General features: G+C 42.2%; 3 protein-coding genes across 6 annotated transcripts in view; 1 reads left to right on the forward strand and 2 right to left on the reverse strand.

Annotated features, from left to right (window-relative positions):
• On the reverse strand, window positions 1–6,162 carry rab9b (RAB9B, member RAS oncogene family). The gene is made up of 2 exons (XM_085476569.1): window positions 6,072–6,162; window positions 1–5,142 (listed from the first exon to the last, which is right to left on the reverse strand). Exon 2 carries the CDS (start codon window positions 5,066–5,068, stop codon window positions 4,457–4,459), a length of 612 nt encoding a protein of 203 aa, XP_085332695.1. The 5' UTR covers window positions 5,069–5,142; window positions 6,072–6,162; the 3' UTR covers window positions 1–4,456.
• pofut4 (protein O-fucosyltransferase 4) lies at window positions 5,399–11,728 on the forward strand. Of its 2 annotated transcripts, none has more exons than XM_085476526.1 (5): window positions 5,399–5,806; window positions 8,667–9,008; window positions 9,127–9,507; window positions 9,854–10,476; window positions 10,649–11,728. In XM_085476526.1, exons 2-5 carry the CDS (start codon window positions 8,667–8,669, stop codon window positions 10,797–10,799), a joined length of 1,497 nt encoding a protein of 498 aa, XP_085332652.1. In that variant the 5' UTR covers window positions 5,399–5,806; the 3' UTR covers window positions 10,800–11,728. The 2 variants fall into 2 exon arrangements, with proteins under 2 accessions (XP_085332652.1, XP_085332644.1); XM_085476518.1 differs by lacking the exon at window positions 5,399–5,806 and adding an exon at window positions 8,325–8,526.
• The window catches only part of znf185 (zinc finger protein 185 with LIM domain), a 17,808-nt gene continuing 1,398 nt past the window's right edge, over window positions 11,575–27,984 (reverse strand). The window contains exons 3-32 of one of the 3 annotated variants that reach the window (XM_085476500.1): window positions 27,865–27,982; window positions 27,656–27,763; window positions 27,542–27,568; window positions 27,211–27,267; window positions 27,085–27,132; window positions 26,920–26,991; window positions 26,762–26,842; window positions 26,516–26,575; window positions 26,286–26,408; window positions 22,928–26,209; window positions 22,142–22,207; window positions 21,943–22,014; window positions 21,609–21,683; window positions 21,312–21,386; window positions 21,072–21,152; window positions 20,694–20,753; window positions 20,225–20,293; window positions 19,802–19,852; window positions 19,650–19,694; window positions 18,978–19,043; window positions 18,718–18,771; window positions 18,526–18,594; window positions 18,107–18,241; window positions 17,801–17,842; window positions 17,439–17,474; window positions 16,652–16,723; window positions 15,266–15,328; window positions 15,087–15,152; window positions 12,332–12,446; window positions 11,575–12,159 (exon numbers count right to left, since the gene is read on the reverse strand). In XM_085476500.1, coding sequence (XP_085332626.1) covers window positions 12,064–12,159; window positions 12,332–12,446; window positions 15,087–15,152; window positions 15,266–15,328; window positions 16,652–16,723; window positions 17,439–17,474; window positions 17,801–17,842; window positions 18,107–18,241; window positions 18,526–18,594; window positions 18,718–18,771; window positions 18,978–19,043; window positions 19,650–19,694; window positions 19,802–19,852; window positions 20,225–20,293; window positions 20,694–20,753; window positions 21,072–21,152; window positions 21,312–21,386; window positions 21,609–21,683; window positions 21,943–22,014; window positions 22,142–22,207; window positions 22,928–26,209; window positions 26,286–26,408; window positions 26,516–26,575; window positions 26,762–26,842; window positions 26,920–26,991; window positions 27,085–27,132; window positions 27,211–27,267; window positions 27,542–27,568; window positions 27,656–27,763; window positions 27,865–27,982 — 5,384 coding nt within the window. In that variant the 3' untranslated portion in view covers window positions 11,575–12,063. Of the gene's footprint in view, window positions 12,160–12,331; window positions 12,447–15,086; window positions 15,153–15,265; window positions 15,329–16,651; window positions 16,724–17,438; window positions 17,475–17,800; window positions 17,843–18,106; window positions 18,242–18,525; window positions 18,595–18,717; window positions 18,772–18,977; window positions 19,044–19,649; window positions 19,695–19,801; window positions 19,853–20,224; window positions 20,294–20,693; window positions 20,754–21,071; window positions 21,153–21,311; window positions 21,387–21,608; window positions 21,684–21,942; window positions 22,018–22,141; window positions 22,208–22,927; window positions 26,210–26,285; window positions 26,409–26,515; window positions 26,576–26,761; window positions 26,843–26,919; window positions 26,992–27,084; window positions 27,133–27,210; window positions 27,268–27,541; window positions 27,569–27,655; window positions 27,764–27,864; window positions 27,983–27,984 lie in introns of all 3 variants that reach the window. The other 2 variants (XM_085476509.1, XM_085476491.1) reach the window with 2 other exon arrangements.

Raw genomic sequence — 27,984 nt, forward strand, 5'->3', positions numbered from 1 at the left:
TACCAAAAGAAAAATAGGGTCTTTATTTGGTAGTTTGCATGATTTATTTGTAGCCGAGCACATTCGTGACAGGCTTCTACTCAGCAGTGCAATAAGAAGGGAAGTTTTTCATTACAGTAACACAGAATCAAGATGAACACACTTAAGTTTCACACAGCTTAACTCGTACTCCTTGGCTGAGCACTGAAGGGGGAACGGATGTTAGGTGTTGTTTTGTACATCATTATAAAATGAATACAATTTACACAAGGACAAGCCCACAAAAAATAAAAAAATCAGCTTTTACATTCAATATTACAGCAACATTAAAAAAAAAAAAAATACTGACATTAGGCAGGACTGCAGTGACACAGGAGATGGTATCGTGATACTGAAGGTTATAAATATTGGATTCTCAGGCATGTCAGACTTCAGGTAAACGCTGAGATGAGCTACATTGTTGAAACAGGATTAAACTGGAATCGTATTATAAGACATCAGCCTTTTGTCTCATTACAGAAACATTAACACTGATAATAAGCAGAAAGCCCTCATTTTTGCTTTGAATTAATGTAGACTACCAGCCTGATATTAAAAGCCCTACTCACTTCACAGTTAAAAAAAAAAACAAAAATACCAGTACTCAAACACACAATCAAATGCATGAGCTGTTGTAAGCCTACATTTCCAAAAAAGCACATAATAGAATATGACAGTACCTGATTAGATTTGGTGCACTTTGAAAGTGAACCTCTTGTAATGTTCGCCATTAGTCTGCACGCTCACAGAAATATGATTCAATTTTGACTCGGAAGGCAAACACTGTGAGCCCACTCTGACGGACGACACAAGACCGCCAACGTTACAGAAACCGTTACGAGAACACAGGGGCCATAATGAGAACTTTATGCATCCCATAAAAAGAGAAATATTTTATCCGATTCGTGCAACTGAATTTGTTGCTTGAGAAGATGCAGTTTCAAGATCAAAATAATAACAATACATTTAAATGTTAAATTACATTCTTCAAAATGAATTTAAGCTATATTATTGTTTTAAAACAAGTTTTTTTTTAAAAGCAAATCCCTCAGGCAGACAACAGTAAAACAATGGGGAAGAAAAGTCAACAGTATCTGTAGAAAGTACCAAAACAACCCAGCTGAAAACAAGTAAATATCACTAAGTATCAGAATATGAGGTTGTACATTTCACTAAATACTGTTTAATGGATATGGAAGGACTCAATCCATGTGGTCAAACTACCACATTCAGCTGAGACGTATAATAATTGAACTGACAGCAAAAAGTGTATGTTGTATATTGGTGAAGTACAGGAGCCCATCAGAATAGGCAAAGCTACAATACGGGAATCTTAAGGCCTACTGAACAATTCACAAGGCAGGCACAGGATTACAAAGGTGCCATTAATATTTATAAACCTCTCTACTCATCAGAACTTTAATCTGTACCTGATCAAACATTGAAGCCCAATTTTGTTAGATAAAAATGTAAAACTACAAAAAGAAATATAACACTTTGAAGGATGGGAATGTGCTTCACACAAAAAATAAACACTATCACCAGTAGTACTACTTCTGATTCTGGACCAACCCCCCCCCCCCTGGCCTTAGTAAACATGTACATAAATTACAAGAAGTAAAAACAATAATGTCTGATTCCCTGACACATCCAGCTACAATGCAGTGGAAGAAAAATATAATTAACAGAATAAGGGTACCACAATTGTTCGCACCGTTGCTCAAATTTGAAACAACAAAATTAAAGCTTACAATTCCCTTGCTACTGAAGACAAACAAGGTCATCTTCCTTTTGAGTGCAGCAATCATTTAAATAACCCGTACTTTCAATGCTGTTATCTCACTGATGTGGGGACTTCTGAAGCTCAATATTTGCCTGTACTGGGAACACTGTCATTCACAGACACAGTCAGTGTCAGGAAAATACATTAGCTCTCCAACAACTGCCGACACATCTCATAAAATGAGACTTTTTCATGAACAGAAAATGGAGCAGTGACTAGAGCTACTGTGTGTTAAGCTGCATTTCCACCTGAGCCTCTCTTATAACAAAAAGCTTCCTATAGACTATCATTAGTCTCCATTTCCTCTGCAGTGAAAGATCCATAGAGAAGCTGGACATATTAAAAAGTGCTGGCTGTTTTTTTGTTGTTTGTTTTTTTAACATGTCAGACTATTGAAATATATAGTAACCATGTTACACTGGCTGCCTCTGTCCATCTCCCAAAAACGGAGCGGTCACAGTCAACGAGATGAAGCCTGGACAAAGTCTGGCATAGGCCTCTTCCCTCGGGGTGGTTTAGGGGTGAGAGCATTTCTAATCAGAAAAACTTCACCAACAATGCTTCTTCTGTTTATTTACTCTAGTTACTTTATTTACCCCAAACACAGAACTTATTTGGGCAGGATGTCAGCTATATTAACAGCTGTCAGGGCAGATTTTGCAAGTCATTTTAGATTTTTTTTCCCCATCTATTTTTTACTTAAGCCATTCTTGACCAATTTACTAGTTGACAGTCCCCTTGCTCTTATTTTGAAATATTAGTTGGCGTTAACCAGCTAGCCCCAGCCCTTCCAGTCCTATTTTCTGCCTTTCAGCAGGCTGACCAGAATTTCTCATCTCATGGACTCAGAATCCACAGTCTTGGACTCCATTTTTGTAGGTTTGTTTTTTCTGCTCTGTAGATGTGACCACTAACCACAAGACCACTAACAAACATCTGCAGCAGGTAGAGAGCAGCTCACATGTCACTACAGCTGAGAAGAGCAAAGACAATCATCTCCAAATGCAATTCAAGGAGGTGGATGTTTGTATCTGGACAATTCTGAAGCATGAACGACTCAGAAATCAACAATCGCTACAGCACGGTGTCGTGACATTATGTGTGGCGATATTGTATAAATACAGGCACATACAAGGGGACTTGAGTCAACTGGCTGTCAGCTGGATGTATTCTGGTTACATTCCTATAGAACGGGAAGGTTGCTGAGCACAAATGTGAATTTCTTTCTATCTATACAGCAACAGAGATTTGAGATTTTAAACAATTCACCACGGTTCATTTCTTGTATTATCAGAAATAGATTGCATGTAATTGTCAAGTTGACCCCATTCAATCGCAGACTGATAATAGACTGACCCTGTCTTGTGGCAACATTTACCGCAGGTTTTAGTGACAGTGTTGGTGTGCTTGACGGTCTCATTTTGTATCAAAAAAATAAATGGAGTTAGATAATGTTATCTTATTGGATAGAACTGTTACAAACATTTACTCTGAGGATGAAATTTGCAGTTTAAAAAAGGAAATAAATGGTTCAAATGTTTAAAAAATGATAAACGCTAAAAATAAAATAAAATAAAATAAAAAAATCACAGTAATATCTTATCGGAAGTTAAATACTGTAATAATAATATATTGTGGGGTGTCTGGTAGTACCCATCTAGTGGACAGATAGCTGAATATATCCGTTATTTATTTCTCCCAAAATATTTGAAAATTAAAAGAGTCAGAGGGGCACATTATATGAGACGCTATTTAATTTCATTTAAAAATGTGTGGGTGTGCATAATTTCTGGGCACATTTACAAAGGCACCCCTGGTACCACCACAATTACAATCCAATTCTGAGCAAAACACTGCACTCTCTAGCTTACTCAACCACAACTGCTCTCTTCATATATATTTTTTTAGATAAACCAGGCAGACAAACCAAGTCTGAGTATTGTGCTTAACAACAGTAATCTCTGATATAAGCCTTAAAGTAAGCAAAATAAGCAACTGCAACAACTTGAAGTAAGATGACTAAGATGGACTGGCTGAATGCTACAAGTTTAGTGCTGCAAACATTATTACCACTGTTCCTAAACCAAGGGAAAACACTGTTGCACAAACAAGAGCTTTTTGGAGGTAAACATTTCCCAGAGAATTTAATCTTTAGACCTTTGTCCCTTTGATGGAAACATACAGAGTCCTTTCAAAGGCTCCTAGTCCCTTAGGAAAGTTCCTATGGTGGAAACACAGCTTTACAGAGCAAAAAAAGGAGTGCTCTTCAAAGGTGGATTGGTATATTCTTTGTTCAAATGCATTAATTCCAAATTATATTATTTTGATTAAAGTTAATCCCTTAAATGCACTAGATGCTATAGTCCCTGCACAAGCTGGAAACAATGGTTTGTACCATACTACTGGCAGCACAGCTTGTAAGTGTGCCGGTACCTTTGTAGGAGCAATAATTCAACATTCTAGAAACCAGCTAAATCCTTGATACGCCTCCTCAGAGCAGGTGTATCCTATTCATATTATCTTCAGGGAATACTGCACTCAGTACCTTGTACCAACAGTACACGTACCATAAACAATATATGACTGGCTCTTAAAACTATCACAGGCAAGTTTCAGCCAGAGGGATTAAAACAGGGTGGATTCACACCTATCCAATCAGCAACAAGATCTTCGGGAGGTTTTGCGGTTTCCATGGAGATCAATAGTACTACTCAAGAGCGCATGATCAATCTGGTCCTCAGCAGCCAGAACCTCCCTGACAGCTGCCTCAAACGCAGCGGTGACATTAGTGTCATCTTTAGCACTGGTCTCAAAGTAAGGGCAGCAGCCGTTCTCTTCACACCAGGCCCGCGCTTCATCCTCCCCAACCTCCCTCTGCTCCATGTCTATCTTGTTGCCCAGTACCACAAAAGGGAACCGCTCGGGGTCTTTGACGTCAGAGTAGTACATGAACTCCTTCTTCCAGCTGCCCAGGTTCTGAAAGCTCTGCAGGTTGTTCACGGCAAATGTGAGCAGGCAGCAGTCGGCGCCTCGGTAGAAAGGTGTACGTAGTGACTTGAAGCGCTCCTGACCGGCTGTGTCCCATATTTGAAGAGTGACAAGGCGTCCATCCACTTCCAAGTCCCGATTAAGGAACTCCACGCCGATGGTGTGGAAAGACTGGGAGTCAAACCGGTCTGTGACATAGCGGTTCATCAAGGAGGACTTGCCCACTCCACCATCTCCCAGTAGGATTACCTTGAGCAGCAGGTTCTTCCCACTCATCATGCCACCCACCCAACTAGGCCTCCTCACAGGGCTAAAGTCCTCCCCACTTGGTGGTAAACTGGGGTGAACCTAACCTAGAAACAGGAAGGGTGAAAACGAGATGTGGAAATTACTGCTGGTCATTGGGATATGAAACATAATGACTTCTCAGAAAACATTTAAAAGCCAAAGCAGTCTGTGGGTTTGTGTCCGCTGATGATTCAGAGTAGGTAATTAGAGGAACAGTCAGCAGCCACAGGATAACTGTTATAACTTGGCAGTAAACCTTTCTGCGTAATTAAAACCACATGACAGAAGTGTAATGGTTGACTAGCTTCAGGGACAAAATGACGGGGTGAAGGACCGAGATGTCTTCCAAAGGTCTCTGGCGTAGAAAAATACAGGGTAGCAGACAGCCCTGCTGTTTACGACATGAAACTATAATACTGGCTAGTCCACACATTATGCACTACAGTGAACAGATGCCAACTACAGATTAGGAAGTAAAAATTAAACATTAAAGAAAACGGGGGGTTTTTTGTAGTACATCATGAGGAAAACCCCGACACCACAACCGGCTGACCATAAATCCACTCTACAGCACCACCACTGCACCTGCGCAAACCACAAATATGTACCAGCTTGCCAAACTGTGGCTATTGGAAAACAAAAACTCTCGCTGAACTCTCTTGTCGATGCTGTTTGTGAAACTGTCCGCAGAAGTGCTTCAGAGAAGAAGTTAAATGGGAACCGAAACAGGTAAGACTTCTAAATCACGCCATGCGAGACAGTAAAGCGGTTGTAATGTATACCGGCTTAGCAACCCTCCCATCAAACTAGCAAGCTAGCCGACTAGTCTGATGCCTTGTTGACATTCCATCCCGGTCAGGCTAACCGTTAGCTCTAATTTATATGCGGCTCAGAAGAGTTTTAAAAAGCGACGCAGTTACCAGTAGCGACTATTGCAGTGGGCTGGTGTTTTCAAAACTGAATGCATATCGTAGAAACATTTATTTCTACTTACCCTGCTTCTGGTAGGTAATATTGCGTGGCTGTCCCGCTACCCTACATCTGACTGAGATTCAGTGTCGTGACGTGCGCGCCCCATCGCGGACCTGCACGTGCACACCGCCCAAGCAAAGCGGGGTCCTAAAGCCCGTAAAATGAGCGGATACCCCAAATGATAAACAAACGGAAGTAAAAACTTAATCAAGCATTGCATTAATACACTAAATGCTAGTAATCTTAGTAGGCATCTTAGTAAAAAACATCATTTATATGCTTTGCTTTTTGTAAAACTGTGGGTTTGAAAATGAATGGATAACAACAATAATGATATTTTAGCGTTAGCCAAATAATTTTGGAAATTATCAGTACTGTTAATTTAGGGCATCTGTGACATAAATCGTACATTGGGTCGTGGGTAATCGTTTTGCTAAGAACTGTAAGTTTGTAACATTTTGCATTTGAGTTCAGTCTGAATAAAAGCTGGATTTATGAAAAATGTGCAAGAATTTTAGTAAATCTTACTATTTGCTTTGTCTCTTTCTACTTTGTTGTCCAAGCATAATTTACTTATTACCGATTTACTGATTATTTTCCAACCCATTTAAACCCAGAGCTGGACTTAATTTCCCTTCTCTAACAGTGGTTTAGTGACAACTATTCATTCTCTGAGATAACTAACCATCCTTCTTTTGACACATCTACTTGATGTGATGAAGTGGCCTTTCTGTCTCTCAGTAAACAAAACCAGATGCTCTGACCTGACAGTTGAGCTGATGTGGTTTTCACTTCAGGTCTGCTAAATGTTACTCTGGATGCATTTCATGGCACTGACCTCACAGGGGTGGCCCCCTCTGCTAATCTCTGTGTAACCATGATGTGAAACTGACTTCTGGCACTTTTTACTTACACAAAAATCTGAGAACTGAGTTCTATTGTGAGACTGATATTATTTTTGAAGATCAAATTATACAAACTCTTCAACTGCTCATTCCACTGTTGAAGTCTAAATATCTACCGTAGACTTTAAAGTTCCACGTTTGACCTGTGAAAACTGAAAACTGGATCATGATTGGTTCCCCGCCTCATTCCAAAGTCACAAAGTCATCTTTTAAGTATGAGTTTTAAACTCTGGCCTAATTTAATTTAACTTACATTAAACATTAATTTGATTTACATTAAATTTAACCGATATTAATTTAACTTACATTAAATCAAGTCAACCGAAAAACCATCCAATACTGGACACACAAAGCTGCCTCCTCATTTGGAGCAAGAAATTCATGAGCTAATGGCTCGTGTGACTGAGCCATTAGCTCATGAATTTCTCAGTGAAATTTCTCCCTTTAGCAGAAACTACGAACACATCCTGCAGTAACAAGCTTTATGCAAACGTTCTTCTGCACAGTCAAGCTCAAACCTCAAAAATGTAAAAGTAATAAAAATGCTTTTTTAAATGGGAAACATCAGATTTACACTAACATCCAAATCAAGATCTGCCAGTGTTGCACTGTAGTTAACAGCAGTAAAGGCGAACTCTTTTCTACTCAGCAAGACTGATGGCAATAAGCTGGCAATCTGTCTGCATTTATAAATTAGACAACAGTTATTAGCAAACCTTTGACAACCTCTCTCGGAGTTGGTCCAGGTCAGACTGTGACTGTTGCAGAAAGGTTGTCTCCTACCAGGTGACCTATGCAATCGTCTTGTGATCAAAAGTGGTCGTGAGAGTGCAACACCCTCAAGCTCTATGTAGCCATTTAGTTACCACAATCTCCAATTGGTTGCAGAATGTGACAAAAATTCAATACAATCACCAGGCAGCCACCATAGATGCAAGGAGATTACTGTCCCTTCCTTGTGACTGAGCCTTTACCTTACTCTGAATTAGGAGATAGCTTTGCAAGAAGTGTACCCACTGTGGCATGATTTTTCGGCTGAGCCGATTTAATGCAAGTTTCCTCAGATAATCTTATTTTAAGACATAAAGGACGTGTTATTAATTCTGCTAATGTTGTTTGCTTTTAGAATGACTTTTGTATTTGCTTAAAGTTCATAGAAATCTCTAGGGTTTTTTTTATCTTAAAACATATACTCTATGTTTTTATGTATGATTTGTTGTGTTTGTTGTGGCAAAATCCGTTAAGTATCAAAAGATTCTGAACTGAACCTGTCTGACCCAATCTTACTCCCGGGCTGTAGGTGGCGCTAGAGTGAGATATTTTTGAGACCTAGAGAAGAAGAAAATCAGGACTCTACAAAAAAAAAAAAAAGAAGTCAGCTGTTAACTGATGTTTGGGGCATCTCGTTAGCACTGCTCATCAAAGCGAGCTTACGTGAAAAGTAGCGCTAGATGTTTTATTTTGTAAGCTAAGAAAAAAGCCCCTTTCACGTGTTTCCCGCGGAGATGATGGTAGGAAACAGTGTGAATATTCCGATGTTTCTCCATGCTCTGAAAACACTGGCTCTGTAGAGTAAGTCGCTGGATTGTTTGCGTAGCGGATCGCATTTATACAACCGCATTTATAAAGAAAAACAATCATACTGCTGTCCCTACACAGTAATGTGGTGTTTATTTTGAATTTGTGTGTCTTTGTTCAATTCACCCCTGCAGATGGCGGGTAGGAGCAGACTACTGCCCTTTGCTTGTCTGGGGTTTTTCGGGGTCCTGTGCTGGGTCTGGGTCTCCTTTGCCTCCTTTCCAGATGACCGGGTGCTTCCCCTGGAGGCCTTGGATGCACTAGACCGAGGAGCCTTTCAGCCTCAGAGTGCTCTCTCAGAGATGGAGTTTTCCTCCGTGGTTTCATACAGAGGACCAGGGAACCGCGACCGTCGCAGTAACAAGGAGCTGCCCATTCTCCTCTGGTGGAGCGGTGGGCTGTTCCCACATTTTCCAGGCGACACTGAGCGCATTGACTGTGCCACGTCCTCCTGTCTGGTCACGAGCAATCGTAAGGTACCCGAGATACTTACCCTCCTAAAACACCTTGGACAGGAGGAAGATGCATGTACACATTAATAATAATTAGCTTCTCGGGTTGCTCTGCAACTAATCTTGGGTTTGATCTTGAAAGGTGCAGCTGTACAAACGGACAACATCTATCATCTTTTATGGGACAGACTTCCGGGCATATGAGGCGCCTCTCCCTCGTCTCCGCCACCAAACCTGGGCACTGTTCCACGAAGAGTCACCTATGAATAACTATGTCCTCTCTCATGGGCCGGGAATCCGGCTGTTCAATTACACCGCTACGTTTCGCAGGGAGTCAGACTACCCCTTGACCCTTCAGTGGCTTCCTTCTCTGGAGTACTTGCTGGAGCCTGTCGCTGTGTCCTTGGAAGAGAAGAACCGCCTGAGGAGGGAGGGTCTGGCTCCAGTGCTCTACATGCAGTCTCACTGTGATGTACCATCAGACAGAGACAGATATGTAAAGGAGCTCATGAAGTACATAAAGGTAAAGTGCAGAATAATTCAGCTGTGTAATAACCACAGTCAAAGAGATTATGGTCCTGTGTTTTTTGTTTTGTTTTTTTTAATGAAAGATATAGCGGTCCGTTACCCTTAATGTTTTTTTTCTGCTTTACACAAATGCCGAGATTCTTTCTCAGTGGTAAATATATCTTCTTATTTTATTACGCACTGCACAGCAGATAAAAATCACTAATCTTTGTGCTTCCAATTGCAATAGCAAATGTGTAAATGTTTTGTATAGAAAATACTCAGTGGAACAGCCAAATCTGTCATTGTGTAATAATTAATCTGTTCCCAGATATGCCCTAACTGACATTATCTCTGTGTAGATCGATTCTTATGGGAAATGCTTGAACAACAAACCCCTACCAGAATATCTGGAGGACACAGCCACTGCTACCGGTGAAGAACCAAAATTCATGAATTTTGTGGCGCGCTACAAGTTCCACCTGGCTCTGGAGAATGGCCTGTGTCCAGATTACATGACTGAAAAGCTGTGGCGGCCTCTACACCAGGGGTGCGTTCCCATTTATCAAGGTGCCTCCGCGGTGGCGGACTGGATGCCCAACGACCGCTCGGTGATCATCATAGATGACTACCCCTCACCCCAAGCTCTTGCCGACTTCCTCATACATCTGGACGAGAATGACGATGAATATGCTAAATATTTAAAGTTCAAGAACCCCAGCCGCATCACTAATACTCGTTTGCTAGAATCACTGAAGACCCGCGAGTGGGGGGTGAATGACATGAGTAAACCCAACTACCTGAATGGATTTGAATGTTATGTATGTGACCAGGAGAATGCTCGATTAGCTGCAGAGCATGCACATAAAAAGGCCCCTAAGACAAATCAACCACCTCGGCCTAAAATGGCTAATAACTCTCACATGGGTTGCCCGCTCCCCAGTCCGGGATATGGAGACGTCAAAGACTTACCTTCAGATGATGGGTGAGTTTGTCTTTAAATGAACAACAGCACCAGGTGTGAACACAATTTTTTTTTTTCCCTGCACTGAAATGTGAACAATAATGTCCTGCGGGGAGTGAAATCGGTCTGTTTTAATAGTCTAATTAAAATATCCTCTGTGATGAGCCTAATCTGTTTGTTTATCTGTCTGCAGATGGTTGCAAATATGGCCTCAGGATTACTGGCAGAGCCTCGACCAAGCAGAGGGGCTGGAGTCTCTGATAAGACACAACGAGTCAGACCCTTCTCTGCTGTGGAAGCACATCCAAAGCATTGCTGTGAGCAGAGCCAAAGGAAAACACTGACACAGGCCTTGAAACAAACAGAGGATGGAGTCCGTCCAGGATTATAGGAGTGCCCCAGATTATGTATTCCCCCCTCTTGTTTAAATGAGGGAACGAAGTACACATTGCTCATAGTTTTGCACCCAAGCCAACCCCACCCCCTTTTTACCCATGTGAGTAGTTTAGTTATCCTGAAACAAATTTTGCTATTTTGTTGAGCTGACATTAAACTTTGCCTTCATCCCACGCTCAGTAATGGGAAAATAACATTCTAGACTTTTATAAGCGAATATTTTCCAACCGGTTTTATCACCGTAGCTGAGTTTCCATTATATTGCCCATAGTTAGTATTAACTACTTGGAGGACCATTGTCCCAAATGGGCACACTCTCATGGGATGCGCCTTTTCATTAGACTGGGGCAGAGCCAAAGACTTGTCCTCTGTACCGTGGGAGCTCTGCCTAACTGTGTGTGAAGACCATCAAGACGGTAGCCAAATGACTGCATCAGCTTCTTTACAGTTACTCAGCAGGTAGCTGATGGCTATTAGCTAAAATCCCATTTAGATGCAAAGCTATTGTGACTATGCAAGGAAAATATTATTTTGCCAAGCAGAGGAGAGGTGCAAATGTAAATTTAGTACAACCTCGCATTGGGATGTTACCAGAGTTCTCAGGATCAGCTCAGCTTGGAAAAACTCTGATTTTTATGTTAGAATATCACCTTGTCTGACAATTTTCTGTTACATCATTTAGGATCATGTGCAATAACTACCAATCATTCTTTTCTGAAACACTCTTGACTCATGTATCTGGTAGCAAACTACTTTTATATGACATGGATACACCAGGATTATAGAAATTGTTTTATTTTGCTAACAAAGCATCATACATGCAAACACTATTTTGTATCAAGAAGAGCAAAAATTAAGTAAACATTTTGTAACCAAGTTCTTTTTTTTTTTAATTTCCTATTGTTGCTAAATTCTTGTATCCCTCTCACCAGTATTAATCTGTTCACATCCGTGTGTGATGTTGGACAGACGTATCCTTCATAGTAAACCGAAGCAGATAAAGCTTTCACCACCATCAAAACACAACGCAAGGTTTTAAAATATGTCATTATCAAGTTTAAGAAATCATACTCGCCGGTCACTTTAAGCTACATTAATCAGGAGTTCAAACAAATGCAGTGCAAACTTTGAAAAAAAGAGCAGTTCTCGCTTTGTGCGCGAATTAACATGACAGAAAGGAGAGAGAGAGGAGGTCTGCGAAGCTCTTGATGATCAGATGGCCCTGTAGCAGGTCTCGCAGTGGACTTTCCCACCGTGCAGGAACATACTGTGGAGAAGGTCTCCCATGGGTTTCTTACACATATCACACTGAAAGATAAGAAAACCTCGTGATAACGCCTTGATGAGAAATGTTTGCAGGAAAACGATTTGAGCCACAAAAACGTAATTATCTGGTTAAACTTGCCTGGACTGGCAATAACAACAAATATGATTATTATTATTTAGGAAAAAAATTATTCATTGTATCTGACTAAATTACCTTGAAGCAGGAAGGATGGCAGTTGATGTTGAGGTGCTCAATGGTAATCTTGGCATCATTTCCCACCTGCTCTCCGCAGTATGTACAGGTAGATGACGGTGGGATCCTGGAGTAGCTGATTGAGAAAAGATAAGTTGATCACTGAATCAGGAACAGGTACAGTGCACTGAAGCTCAGTCTGGTTGAATAACAAGATATTTGGAGTCCTATGTGAGGGAAATTAATAAGTGTAAATAATCCTTGCTCAGCCTCTTAATGAGCAGGCTTGGTGGAATTTCTGCCCTTCTGCTTGCACATATCTAGTTTTGTCAGTAGCGGAAATAACAAAGTGGGGGAGAAAGAGCTGCGGCTTATAGCTGTGGTTGCGGCTTTAAAACGCGTTTAGGGAATAGTCTTGTTTATGGAGGTGCCGTAGAGATAACCAAGAGGCTACACATGCTCAGCACTCGAAATATGTAACTGAAATATGTCAAATAGTGTAAACGGTAAAACAAATGCTAGTAGTTGCGATAGAGATACTAAAAGAAGAAGGTGAAATGTAAGCACCATGGCAACCCCCACAGACTCACATGTTAAAATAATAAAAAGGAAAAAAACAAAACGTGTTTACAACCTGGTACAAAAAATGTTTGTCTTTTTTATCTCCTTGAAAACTGCAGGTGCTCAGTCATAACTGCTATCTGTCTTCGAAGCAGAATCTCAGCTGATTCATGTCACTGAATTTCTCAACTGTGTCTACAGAATCTCTGTTTTTTGGAGCATTTTTTAGTCTGCCAAAATTGGATAAAATATGGCTTGCTTTGTGATTAATTGTACCAAACAGCAAGCCAACCAAGAAGCCTGTGCTCAAGTTGTTTTTCATTTGTTGTGTTTTTTAATTAGGTGAATTTCTAATACTCTTTTATTTTTGTCAGAGCTTATTAGCAGGTATCCAGAATTGTAAAATAGAGTTTATGGCTCCAACCTGCCAAACAGGCTATCAAAATACTGTCAATTTTGAATACAGGAAATAAAATGTAGCCAAAATGCCAAACAAGCATTTTAGCCCTTGCATGCTGTTTGAAGCCAACTTGACTTAATGTGACAGCAGTAAAAATACCTAAATATCATTCTCCATCTATTCTCCTCTGCTTATCCTTGTCATAGTTGCAGGGGGGCAGGAGCCTAGCCCAGTGTATGTATGTATGTGTACACATATATATACACACACACACACACACACACACACACATACATACATACATACATACATACATACATATATACACACACATACATTTGTGTATATATAGTTCAAACTTTGATAGAGAGACGTCTAGGTCTGGTTCAAAAGTGAATGTGCAGTATTTTCCTGCCATAGGCTAAAATGTTGCTCTGTAAGATTTATTCCTGAAACATGTTCAGATTTATAAACAGTGATTCCAGCTGAAGTACTTGAACTGTGAGAACTGAAAATGGACACAGTAGCAGCAGGTTAAACTTACACAGCTAAAAGGGTTTGAAGTAGGGGTGGGTTTTTATAATCGATTTATCGATTAAAATCGATTCTGGCTTGGATAACGTAAAATCGATTCATTAAAATCCTGAATCGATTTTTTAATATAAATTTATTTTGCCCGAAATGCCAGAATCTCAGGTGAAATCTCACAAAATTTCAACCACCACCAAACAGCTAAGACAGTAAATGAGAGCAGGAACACGGATTCTGCACAAAGACTTCAACACACAGCGCGGACCTGCGGACCAGAATCAGTTAGATGTCGCCTTTCTCACGGTCGGGGCTGAAAGCCGACAGCTCGCTGATTCTGATCTGTCGGCGGGTCCGCGCTTTGTGTTCACGCCCTTTATGCGCTGATTCTAAAGCTGTTAGTTTGATGCCTCGAACCAGCAGCAACAGAAGATCCAAACTATGCTTCACATAAACATCGTCATGTATTCACTCTGACTTTTACTGTTTTGCTTCGACCAAGATTCACAGCTCTCTCTCTCTCTCTCTCTGTGTGTGTACTTCAAGAACAGTTTCCCGTCTAAAAATCTGTTTTCTTCATTATTCGCTTACTTGTTACGCACAAGACTACCATTGTTTACAGCGCTGTCGGCCGACGTTTTTTTTTTTTTCGTTTTATATACTTCCGAAAAGAAAACCTAATTTCTGCTGTTCAATACTGAACAAATTTAAACTTTTTAAAATTATGCAAAATGCTTAGCCGTGTCTCTAATAAAACCACTGTAACTTCAGATTACAATCATGTGTTGATTAATGGTTTTCTTTCGTTTTTGATGTACTGCAGAATATTTTTATAAAATCCCAGGCCAGGAAAATCACCTTCATGTTTTTCTGTGTTTTATCCTCAGCTACTTTGACACAAAGGCATCTGCTGTGATGCTCACACCTTTGATAAAGTCTTACGTGTGTCAGCTTCCTTTTTATAGATACAAAAATATGTAAATGTACTTATCTGAATTATAATATTTCTGTCAAAATTTCCCAGATTCAAATCAAGTAGAATCGAATTAAATCGAATCGTGAATCGAATCGATCCGGGACCTTGTGAATCGGAATTGAATCGATTCTAGAAATCAGTGACGATACCCAGCCCTAGTTTGAAGTGTAATTAAGAAGGAGTTTTGAGAAACCCATGAATACAGTTTAAATGACGTTAGTGGGGGGAAAAGCTGAACTGCCATTTAAAGAGCAAGAAGTGAAAGCAGTTAAAGTATTGAGAGAGAGGCAGAGCTCAGATTGTGTTATTACCTGGAGTAAAGAGATGGGCTGCTGTAAGAATAGCTGGTGGAGCTTGAAGTCAGGTAATCTGACCTACTATTGGAAACAAGATCAATGAGTAAATCATCATGAGGGCAGTGCTTGCAGTTTTTTAAAGCAGTATTGTATATCAATATGGCAGTTGACTGTAAATAATTTATTGGCCCCACCTATTGAGCGTGTCTCTGGGGTTCTGCGTTGCATTGACATACTCCTTCACAAACACAAACGGCCTTAAAGGAGAGGCAAAAGGTGGGTTAATACACATAGCTAAAATATATACACAATTGTGGTCAGAGGTTTGCATATACTCATCATGGGTATGAATTTCATGATGATTTTTTTTTTCAAGGGTGGAATGATTGCATGACATACATCTTTAATGTCTTGAAAAAAATTGGATACACAACATAAAGATTTTAATAAGTAGTCCTAAAGCTTCAATGCCTTTTAACTTGACAAGCCAAAGCTCGCTAACTTCTCATTAGTGAACATGACTGACTGGTAGTTTCTCTTTGCCAGCATAAAAAGGATTTGTTTTAATAATACTCATTGGACTGACAAATACTCAGATGTTCACTGAGTTCCTTGGACTTTTCCATTGTTCCAAGAAGGAGAATTGTAGATTCACATAAGTTGAGAGCGTCTTTGGAAGCCATTTCTAAACAACCGCAGATTCCAGGTTTATCAGTTCAATCACCACTTTGCCAAAATCCAGAAGAAGACTCAAACTATCACAAATTGCTCCTGCTCCAAAATCGACATTTTCAAACTTGAGTGAAATTTGCGGTTGTCCTCATGGACAGATCAAATGCTTTTAGGAGAAAAAGATTTATGGCCAGACAAGACAAAGATTGAGTTATTTGGCCATAATGATGAGAGGTATATTTGGAGGAGTCAAAGGTGAGGCTTTCAAACCTAAGAACACTGTCAAGCATGATGGTGGTAGCATCATGCTCTGGGCTGGTTTGCTGCTAGTGGTACTGGTACACTGCACAAAGTGATTGGAATAATAAAGGAGGACTACCTCCAAATTCTTCACCTTTACATCCAACCAACAGCTAGATGGATTTAATGTGGACACAACTGGCTGTTACAACAGGACAATGATCCCAAACACACATCAAAACTGGTTTTGAATGGATAAGGCAGGCTAATATTATGGAATAAGCTTCCCAAAGCCTTGACCTCAGTCCTATTGAAAATTTGTGGAATAGGATTAAAAGCTGGGTCCTTGGTAGCAAACAATTTAAAATAACTCCAATTCTTTCAAGAAGAGCGGTCACATATCCAGCCAGAATTATTCCAGAAGATTGTTCATGCCTACCGAAAGCATCTGAGTGTAACTGGCTAAGGAACATTTAACCAAATATTAGTGGACGTGTATGTACATATGTCTGAGCCTGTGTATGTATACTTTTCAACAGTTCAAAGAAATAATTTAAAGCCCCAAATTATCTTGACGTTTACACCTGCCATGAGTGTATTCAGGATTTTGACCACAATTACATATGCTGTCAATCCAAATTAAATTTATAGTTTGTACAGTCACTCACTTTTTGGTTTCAGGTTCTGGGGTTTTGACTCTCTGCTCCTCTTCTCTTATGGTCCTGGAATAGGTATCAAAACTGGAGACATGCAACGTGCAGCAACATTAGTCTCATCTTTTACTCAATGATGGCATTACAGTGATGGGTTATAGAGAAAGACCCCACATCTGTCAAACGCAGCCCAGGAGATAATCACTTCTGCCACTGCTTGTTAATGACAGGCTGGTTAACGGGCTGTGATTTGACAAAAGGACATCTCTAATACACATCATTATTCTGACATCTGGAGGCTGATAATTAGAGGGAAGGAAATGAGGGCAAATTGAAAGACAATGGAAGAGCAGATCTTGTCATTCAACTTCAGTAATAGAGTTGAAATGGAAATCTGTCTAACCGGGTGTCATGATGGAGTTACGGGTAACTTTCACGGATAACTTTCAGTTGCTAACCATTTTCAGTTACGCCTACTAAAAATGGCTGTGTTACAAAGAGACAAAAGCAGATCCAGAAGGTGAAAGCGTAACACAAACCCACACGTGCTAAATATTCGATGGCGTGCATTTGTTTTTAGATACATTTCATAAAATAACCATTTATTCCACTCGTTGAAGAACAGGTAAATGTAAGTTTCATGCAACACCGCACCATTGCTCAAATTTCTAGAGGCATGAAAGGATTTAAAAAGAAAAAAAAGGGCAAGCCAGTGTTGTTACGAAAGTGAGAAAATCAACAGACGAGAGAGAAAATAACCCTCTGCATTACGCCGTCTGACTTTACAAGATCATAAACTTACCGATCCATGGAGGGCTCAGGCTCACTGCGTATCTCCCTGGAAAGTAAAGAAAACAGTGTTAGACTTTTATAGTAGGCTGAAGCAGTCAATAAGCTGGACGCAATCCAGTAAGCGAGACCGCTGCATTTTTAAAAAAATGTGTATGAAACTGATCTTTCTGGCTCACAGCTCCACTAGGGTCACGATTTATTGACCAGCTGTGGTCTGCTTTATATAGTACTGCACCACTGCCTGATCTGAGGCCCTCCTCCCAAGCAGTGTGATTGTAACCTCCACTTATACATCTTCTCATGCTCTTAACCTGAGCCCTTCTAATCTCTACAGTTTTCAATCTCAATACGCAAAAAAACTCTTTTCCCTACCTGATGGTAGTGATGGTTGTGACCGTTTGTGTATCCTCAGTGCTACAAAAGAGACAAAATTCCTGCATTATAATGAGTTTGTACAGGTAAAGATAAGACAATATTAAAGTTTTAAAAGAAAAGAAAAAGAACAAGCTGAAAAAGTTAATTATTCTCCGACTGAGCCGGGAGGATGTTTCATCTTGTGTTCAGCTTTCTTTCAATTAAATGCTTGACAGCCACTGAATTTTAAGGTGCTATAATCACATCCTACTAAAATAGTTTCCAAAAGGTGCTTTAATGTGCATTTAATGAGCTCAACCATACCGAAGATACCTTCCCTGCTCCTCTTCTTGCTTCTCTTCTTCTTCTTCGTCGTCGTCCTCCTCCTCCTCTTCTGTGGGGATGGTATAGACAGTCGGTGATGTCCATCGGTCCCACGGAGAGTCATTCTCAAGGGACCTTGAAAACAAACAAACAAAGACATAGCAGCATTGGAAGATGGCCGGTTCACATGATGTTTATTCTTCCAAAGACAAAAAAGGTAGAGGGGGGAGTGGGGGGTGTTTACCTCAGTTGTGAGGGAAAGTTGTAACAAATATATGTCTGACCTATTTTCATCAGCGCCAGTGCACAATGTCTTCCGACTCGGTGAGCAAGGCGCTGCAAGAGTCTCGCTACTTCACCGCGGTGAAAAGGGAGGAGGTTACAGAAATAAAAAGGAGCCAATATCCAAGATCACTTACTTCCTCTCAAACATGATGACTGTCTGTTGATCTTCAGCTTGGCCTTCTGCTTCTGGTTGCGCTTCTTGGCTGAGAGGGGAGAGACATTGAAAGGCTTTTAACACGCAATGGACACGGATGGGTGAAAGTAGATGAATGAAGCACAGAGTGTATAGTGTGGGGGTGCAAAAGTACATCAAAGCATGTCATCACCTCTCCTCTGTGTTCGACTCCTGGACTGTGTTGGTTTCCCATGACCGCTGAGTGCTGATGTTAAAACAGCCAAAGTGGGGAGAGATAGCAAGAGGGAGAGGGGGAAAGGATTTGGGAATTGTGACAGATGAAGCACATCAGACAACGCTCAAGCAGGAAGGTTTGAGAAAAAGATTTCTGTGGGTCTGCACTTTCCCTTCCACTCCCATTTCTCAATCATAGATTCATCACAGAAGTATGCAGCTGAGTTGGTTCAATACCTTGTTTTGTCAGTGTTGAAAGGGATGATGTCATCTGCAAGGGACCGCAAGGCATTACTGCCCATACTGTCAGACACACAAGAGAGAAAGCCATCAGCATGGCTCACTCACGAGTATTTCTTTCTTTCGTTCTTTTTCTTACATTTGCAGTTTAGTTTCCTATAATGAATCATTTCAGGGGCAACTTTGTTTCAGGTGCCAGAGAACGTTTCTACAGATTTCCCAATGGCAGGCAATCTCCCTTTCCTCACAGTTCCAGTGTAATTGGTGTGTAACTGTATGAATGGGTGCATAAAAAACTCATTGTGGAGGACTTTGTAGAACCCCCTAATGCTAAAAATGTCCCCAATACTCACAATATTAATTTTTCTTAAGCTGAAACATGTAAGCAATAACAAACTTATTTTGTTTCTGAGCTCTTTTCCATTAAAGCAGGTAATGCACTAAAATTAAAATTAAAACAGAAAACAAATAAGTAAATCAGCTTGAGCATGTCAATAGATCCAGACTCCTGGTGCTTCTTGCATCACATCTACTGATTATGAATAACAATTCTCGCATTAGCTTACAAACTAAAGCAGTTGTAGTAATGAGGAAACCGTGTGCTAACATCGGCGCCACAAACAGAGGTTACAGTATCGAAAAAGGGAATTTGCATTATCATTCCCGTACCTGTTGATGGAACTATCAGAGAGGGGCTGGCGCAGGTCAGAGGAGCTGGAATAGAGAAAAGTGTCGCATAATCAGAAACTGCTGAATTATGCATGCTGAGATGCTATCTGTCTTGCAGGAAAACAGTCATAGCTCCAAACCAATATGATTACCTGTTAGGGGATGTGGTCCCTATCGGATATGGATCAAATGGATCAGCCGAGCTGAAAAACAATTTCACACTGATTTCACTCTCAATTGTCAGCGTTGCCCATCTTGTGTCGAAGGAATTCTGATCACATTGACTCATAATGGAAAGATTTAATGCAGTTTGAATGGTAAATAGAAACACGGAGGGACGTGGGGCAAAACTCAATAAAAATCAGAATCAGGATGTTGCTGACAAATGGAAACACTATTCCACTGCTGAACAGCAAAATCTGCGGACTTCAGGATTTCTTCACCTAAGATTAACCCTTGAACAATTACACCAACCCGGTCATTTATATTACCGAGCTGGAGTGAAACCGTGTGTTATTATTTACTATTTTTAAGCACACTGGTTTGCATGTGACATGTGACAGTAAATAAACTACCTTGATTTAGTGACTACGGTTGTCACTGTTGTCACACGTGAGCTCCAGGGATCCGCATTGTCCTCTTCACTGCACAGCGGTGAGATAGAAGTAAGGAGGGCGGTACGGATGAATGGCATGATGGGAAGAGAAGAGAGGGCAAGTAAAGGTTAGTGTGGTTGTTCTCATACACTATTTAAAATGTCTGTCCTTTAGTAAAGCTCAAGATGCACTGAATTATTTAGCAATCACAAAAACCATCTGAATAAAGCACAGACTATAGCTTTGTATGCTGTCATGCTTTTTTAGGTAATGATCACAGTTTGGTCATTATAGTGACTCTGTGTCTCTGTGGGGTTTGCTGGCAGCATAGCTGCAGGCAGACTTGTTATAAATCATTACAAGCCGTGTGTATGGAATGCATTTCTTGGAAGGAACAGTTCTGCATAGATAGATAATTGTTTAAGAGCAGCCTGTCATCTCCCGCTACCTTTGTGTTTCTTTGGCTGTCTTGTCTGTCTGCTTCTCCTCCTCTTGCTGCATGCTGAGGCTGGTGGAGACAAAACAAAGCAGCAATACTAATCAGTACAGAGCATTCCCTTCTATTTCCAGTCGTGCTGCTTATGAAAGCTGGCTTTCCCTTTCAAAGTCAGTCGTTTCAGGAATTTGAGACTTTGGTTCTATTTAACGTGGAGCAGGAGGTTAAAATAGAAAATGCCAAACGGGAGCGGAGCCCTGCTTTGTGGATCAAACTGAAGGAGGGTTTATCAAAGTCTTTCAACTCAGCAAGCCGGGATCTTATTAATAATAAGGATGCATAAGCAAGGAGGGTGAGATGGGAGGAGAAGCCGGTCTGTCTCTTTCTCACCTGTGTGCCTCTGTGCCTCTTACAATGACATCATTTGCCAGAAGATCCAGAGTGCCGCTGGTCTTCACTGGGTTTGGCTTACTAAAGACATGAAACAGAAAATTGAAATATGGGGGAGAGTTCTCTTGAAACTCTACATCCAACTCTGGAAAGGTAAGCTGAGGTGGTATTTTGGTTTGCTACTGACAAGGAAGTTATTTTTACTCTTTTTTTTCTTAGGAGAAAGAATTCTTCCTCTACCTGTCCATTCCACCAAGCAGATCCTGACTCCAGCGTCCTGGGCTGGGGGGAACAGGTTCTGCTGGCTCCTCTGGACTGCAGATGTAGAAAGAGGAGAGGAAGAGGAAGCAGAGAAGTTGATGAACAAAGGGGGATTTACGATTCAGTGGAGATTTCAGAGCTAGAACAGGCCAGTTGAGGTAAAGGACGGGCAGATTATAAGAAGCCCAACAGTGCCACCTTGTGAGAGCTATTCAAATATTTGCCACCGTGACAACTTTTTAATTGCGCAATTGTAACAATGTATTTTTAACAAACCCATCACTGAAACCCAGGAGATCGTCTGTTATTGGTTCACAGTTGTTGAGCTCTGAATCTGGCTTCTGTTCAGCACTGCAGTACAGGAGAGGAAAAGATATATTAGTGCACCTGCTTTGGCAAGAAAGCATATATCTCTATATCAAATGTTTAAGTGCCACACTTAATCAGGCATAATTAGAGACACCCCTTGGTATCAGGCTTTTTGAGCGCCTGAAAATGAGATGTGCATTATTTTGTAATTACTTTGAAGTGAGCTCAGTGGCAGTTAGCCCTCATCAGTTTTCTTGCCAACACTGCTATGACAATAATGAGGAAGTTGTTGGTTTTATACCTGTTCTCTGTGGGGTGATCGTCCGCAGAGTCTCCTTTTTGGTTTGCCAGGGCTTCCTCATCATTCTTAAAGCTACTGAGGAAAAAGAAAAAAAAACAAAAGCTCTTATTATCAGATGGCATATTGTTGAGGCTGTGGGAACTAATGTGTCACTGCATTTCTGGTTTCTCCGGCTTTCATCTTTCTCTTCTGGAAGTACCTGGATGAACTGGTGTCGAAAGAAATCAGAGTGTTGGACAGAGCAGGGAGCGTGTCATCAGCGGAGCTGTGAAACAAGATGGACAACAAACACATCACATTCCAGAGCAGCTTTGAATTACACATGTGAAAGAATGAGAGCAAACACACCTAAACAAAGAAAACCACTTAAACCACTGAAAGCATATTTTCATAACAACCATAGCTTTGCTTACAAATCATGCTCGAGGCTCATTATATACGTAGGTAGTTTTATGTTATATTGCTGGAGTGGTAGAAGCAGTATTAAGAGCTTTTACTTAAGAAAATAAAAGTAAAATTACATCCGGAGAAATATTTCCAGCTAAAACAGCTTTAAATACTCCAAAGTAAAACTACTCCAGGCAGATGAATGGTCCCTGTGAGGTTTTTATTGCTGTACTCTACATTACTGGAGCACTAGAAAGGACACATTAATGTGCAAGGAGAATTTTACTCTTGGAGCTGGTCTAAGTGGAAGTAATTTAGCTTCCGTTTCTAATGTTTCTTAGTGTGATCTTTAACAATCCACTGAATAAAATTATACTATGTTGATCTTTGTCTGTAAAATACCAAACCAAATGCCATATAAAGCAAATAGTAAGTTAATAGGTTATATAAGCTTAAATAAATTGTTATGCGCAATTATAGATCAACACAGTTACATTAAAGTGCAAATTCATTCAAGAGCTAGTAACATAACACCTGAGTTTATTCCATTCCACCTGTTGATGCTACAAAATGTGCCAGGACTGAATGGAAATCTGACCTTGGTTTTGGAGGCAATTTAGTCTGTGGCTCTGGTTCCATTTTGGGTTCAGGTTTTGTGTTCAGTCCAGATTCTGTTACAGCAGGCACTGGGACAGGTGACTTGGTGACAGTGGAGGTTGGGACAGAGGACACTTTAACATCTGATTTTTCAGGGGTTGAAGCCACATCAGGGGACACAGGAGCAGGCGACTTGGTGACAGTAGAGGTCGGGACAGGAGACACTTTGACATCCAATTTTTCAGGAGTTGAAGTCACATCAGGGGACACAGGTGCAGGTGATTTGGTGACAGTGGAGGTTGGGACAGTGGACGTCGGGACAGGACACACGTTGACATCCGATTTTTCAGGAGTTGAAGTCACATCAGGGGACACGGGTGCAGGTGATTTGGTGACAGTGGAGGTTGGGACAGTGGAGGTCGGGACAGGAGACACTTTGACATCTGATTTTTCAGGAGTTGAAGTCACATCCGGGGACACAGGTGCAGGTGACTTGGTGACAGTGGAGGTTGGGACAGTGGAGGTCGGGACAGGAGACACGTTGACATCCGATTCTTCAGGAGTTGAAGTCACATCAGGGGACACAGGTGCAGGTGATTTGGTGACAGTGGAGGTTGGGACAGTGGAGGTCGGGACAGGAGACACGTTGACATCCAATTTTTCAGGAGTTGAAGTCACATCAGGGGACACAGGTGCAGGTGATTTGGTGACAGTGGAGGTTGGGACAGTGGAGGTCGGGACAGGAGACACTTTGACATCTGATTTTTCAGGAGTTGAAGTCACATCCGGGGACACAGGTGCAGGTGACTTGGTGACAGTGGAGGTTGGGACAGTGGAGGTCGGGACAGGAGACACGTTGACATCCGATTTTTCAGGAGTTGAAGTCACATCAGGGGACACAGGTGCAGGTGATTTGGTGACAGTGGAGGTTGGGACAGTGGAGGTCGGGACAGGAGACACGTTGACATCTGATTTTTCAGGAGTTGAAGTCACATCAGGGGACACAGGTGCAGGTGATTTGGTGACAGTGGAGGTTGGGACAGTGGAGGTCGGGACAGGAGACACTTTGACATCTGATTTTTCAGGAGTTGAAGTCACATCCGGGGACACAGGTGCAGGTGACTTGGTGACAGTGGAGGTTGGGACAGTGGAGGTCGGGACAGGAGACACGTTGACATCCGATTTTTCAGGAGTTGAAGTCACATCAGGGGACACAGGTGCAGGTGATTTGGTGACAGTGGAGGTTGGGACAGTGGAGGTCGGGACAGGAGACACTTTGACATCTGATTTTTCAGGAGTTGAAGTCACATCCGGGGACACAGGTGCAGGTGACTTGGTGACAGTGGAGGTCGGGACAGTGGAGGTTGTGACAGTGGAGGTCGGGACAGGAGACACTTTGACATCCAATTTTTCAGGAGTTGAAGTCACATCCGGGGACACAGGTGCAGGTGACTTGGTGACAGTGGAGGTTGGGACAGTGGAGGTCGGGACAGGAGACACGTTGACATCGGATTTTTCAGGAGTTGAAGTCACATCAGGGGACACAGGTGCAGGTGATTTGGTGACAGTGGAGGTTGGGACAGTGGAGGTTGGGACAGTGGAGGTCGGGACAGGAGACACTTTGACATCCAATTTTTCAGGAGTTGAAGTCACATCGGGGGACACAGGTGCAGGTGATTTGGTGACAGTGGAGGTCGGGACAGTGGAGGTCGGGACAGGAGACACTTTGACATCTGATTTTTCAGGAGTTGAAGTCACATCAGGGGACACAGGTGCAGGTGACTTGGTGACAGTGGAGGTCGGGACATTGGACGTCGGAACAGTGGAGGTCGGGACAGGAGACACTTTGACATCTGATTTTTCAGGAGTCGAAGTCACATCCGGGGACACAGGTGCAGGTGACTTGGTGACAGTGGAGGTCGGGACAGTGGAGGTCGGAACAGTGGAGGTCGGGACAGTGGAGGTCGGGACAGTGGAGGTCGGGACAGGAGACACTTTGACATCTGATTTTTCAGGAGTTGAAGTCACATCAGGGGACACAGGTGCAGGTGATTTGGTGACAGTGGAGGTCGGGACAGGAGACACTTTGACATCTGATTTTTCAGGAGTTGAAGTCACATCCGGGGACACAGGTGCAGGTGACTTGGTGACAGTGGAGGTCGGGACAGGAGACACTTTGACATCTGATTTGTCAGGAGTTGAAGACACATCAGGGGACACAGGTGCAGGTGACTTGGTGACAGTGGAGGTCGGGACAGTGGAGGTCGGGACAGAAGACACTTTGACATCTGATTTTTCAGGAGTTGAAGTCACATCCGTGGACACAGGTGCAGGTGACTTGGTGACAGTTGAGGTTGGGACGGTGGAGGTCGGAACAGTGGAGGTCGGAACAGTGGAGTTCGGGACAGGAGACACGTTGACATCTGATTTTTCAGGAGTTGAAGTCACATCCGGGGACACAGGTGCAGGTGACTTGGTGACAGTGGAGGTTGGGACAGTGGAGGTCGGGACAGGAGACACTTTGACATCTGATTTTTCAGGAGTTGAAGTCACATCCGGGGACACAGGTGCAGGTGATTTGGTGACAGTGGAGGTCGGGACAGTGGAGGTCGGGACAGTGGAGGTCGGGACAGGAGACACTTTGACATCCAATTTTTCAGGAGTTAAAGTCACATCCGGGGACACAGGTGCAGGTGATTTGGTGACAGTGGAGGTCGGGACAGTGGAGGTCGGGACAGGAGACACTTTGAAATCTGATTTTTCAGGAGTTGAAGTCACATCCGGGGACACAGGTGCAGGTGATTTGGTGACAGTGGAGGTCGGGACAGTGGAGGTTGTGACAGTGGAGGTCGGGACAGTGGAGGTCGGGACAGGAGACACTTTGAAATCTGATTTTTCAGGAGTTGAAGTCACATCGGGGGACACAGGTGCAGGTGACTTGGTGACAGTGGAGGTCGGGACAGGAGACGTTGCAGTGGTCGACTCAGGGGACTTTTGATTAGATGATATTGGGGGTTTTGATGGTGGCGAAAGATCAACCAGAGGCGTTTTAGTCTGCCCAGACTCTTTGGGTTGTGGCTCTTTAGAGGCTACTTGAAGACAATCTTTGATTAGTTCAGGGAGGGGAGCAGCCACCTTGGTGTCAAAAGTTGGCTGTTCTTGTGTAACAGACACTTGAGGGGTCTCTTCTTTTGCAGGCTCTGGGGTGGCCTTCTTCTCCAACTTTGGAGCAACCGGCTCATTAACACTCACAGCAGCAGCTGTCTTAGTGCTGGTGTCAGTACTGTAAACCACAGAGATAATGAATCAAACTCAAATCACTTGTTGCACTGGAAATAGAAACATGGTGCGGGATTTACATTTTCTGAGGTTCGGGCGCAGGCTTGGATGCAACAGATGTGACAGGAACAACAGGGGATGGCAGCACAGCGCTGGCAGGTGCAGGAGTCTCAGAAGGCTCATCATCATCAGTAATCTCCACCCTGCACATTTTTAGTCAACCACATGATGGCACAAGTAGAAATGCATGCAAGTGTAGAGCACATATTTCACATATCTTTTCTTTTTGCCTCTAGGAAAAAGGGCTTACCTTGTAGCCACAAATGCTGGACTGCTATTGCTGAGCGATGTGTCAGGCGTTTCTTGAGACCTTAGAGTTTTGAACACAAAGCCTGTGTGAATGCCTCCGTAAGTGCTCAGCAAGGCACGTCAATAAAAAGAATTTCCCACTGCATGGGAAGTTTTAAACATATGCACTGTTCTTTTATGAAAGCATTACAGAAACATGCTGTATCTCAAGATAAGCATTAGAATAGTGGCATGAGAAAATACGTACTCGTATTTCTTTGCAGCTGAAAGCACGTAAGACCGTTGCCTGGCTGCAGATTTCGTCAGAACATTACTGGCTTTCTCCGTCCTGCAGAATGAATCAGAATAATGTTAATGTAATCTCTTTCCCGGGTGTCTAACTTCAGGACGCAAGGAGAGTCTTACCGCTTCTCCAGCTCCTCGAGGCTAAGCTGGCCCTCCTGTTTCTCTGCAGCAGACCGCACAGTGTGGGGGGCTCTGAGGAACAGAAGCACAAACATGCACCTTGTGAAAAGACTCTCATCCAGCTGCCAGCAGTTAAACTGGGAATCTGAATTTACGTTTGCTCACATTTTCTTGTAGGTCTCTGAAGGCTTTTTGTTGAATTGCGGTGTTTTGCTGCAATAAAACCAGATAATAAGTAATGGAGGAAAGGTCAAACTGCTTGTCGAAGCTGTGTGGTTCAGCTGCTCTTACCTAAAGCCGTTAGATGGTGAGGATGGAGGAGGCTTGTCCACTTTAGTGAAAACACCCCTGAAGAAAAAGAAAGAAAGTCCTGAACAAGCCCTTATTTCTTTATACAGTGTGTGTGTGTGTGTGTGTGTGTGTGTGTGTGTGTGTGTGTGTGTGTGTGTGTGTGTGTGTGTGTGTGTTTCTTTTTAAGTGTTCACTGTGATGGTGACTGAGACTCCACTTTGGCTGACTAAAATCTCTGTTTTATAAATATATATGTTTTTATATGCTTTGTGGTAAACGTATTTTATAACCCAGATGGTGGTGCTCAGAATATCAGAAGCCTTTCTCTTACCTGATAAGGTATCCGGATGTTGGCTGCCTAAACTCAAAACAGAGACTTGTTATCAGCACAGTCATGTTTCAAAGAACTGCAGATAAGCCTATGACATTAAAAACCTGGGTTTACCTCTCCGTGTCAGACTTGGTTGGTGGCGGAGTAGAATTTGTTGGCGAAGACACTGGACTGGTGTCAGCAGGGGCTCCGCTCAGACGGCTGGCTTTAACTTCTGCTATCCTGCAATGGAATTTGGTTTTATCTTATTTTCATTTATTTCCTATGTGACAGAGTAGATGATAATGGGATGATGGGTATCGTGCTTAAACAGGGGTGTTTACCATGGTTTCTCCTCTTGCGTTTCATCCTTAGAGTCATTGCTGCGTTGCAACCAGCTGGCGTCTCCCCTCAGCCTTGTCCGGACTTTGGTGGTACGCAGCACGGACGCTCTGTCTCCCTCT

This window comes from Copadichromis virginalis, linkage group LG2, assembly GCF_057382275.1.
Source record: "Copadichromis virginalis isolate Kocher_CV1m ecotype Utaka linkage group LG2, C_Virginalis_male_GT1.1, whole genome shotgun sequence".
Classification (NCBI taxonomy): Eukaryota; Metazoa; Chordata; class Actinopteri; order Cichliformes; family Cichlidae; genus Copadichromis; species Copadichromis virginalis.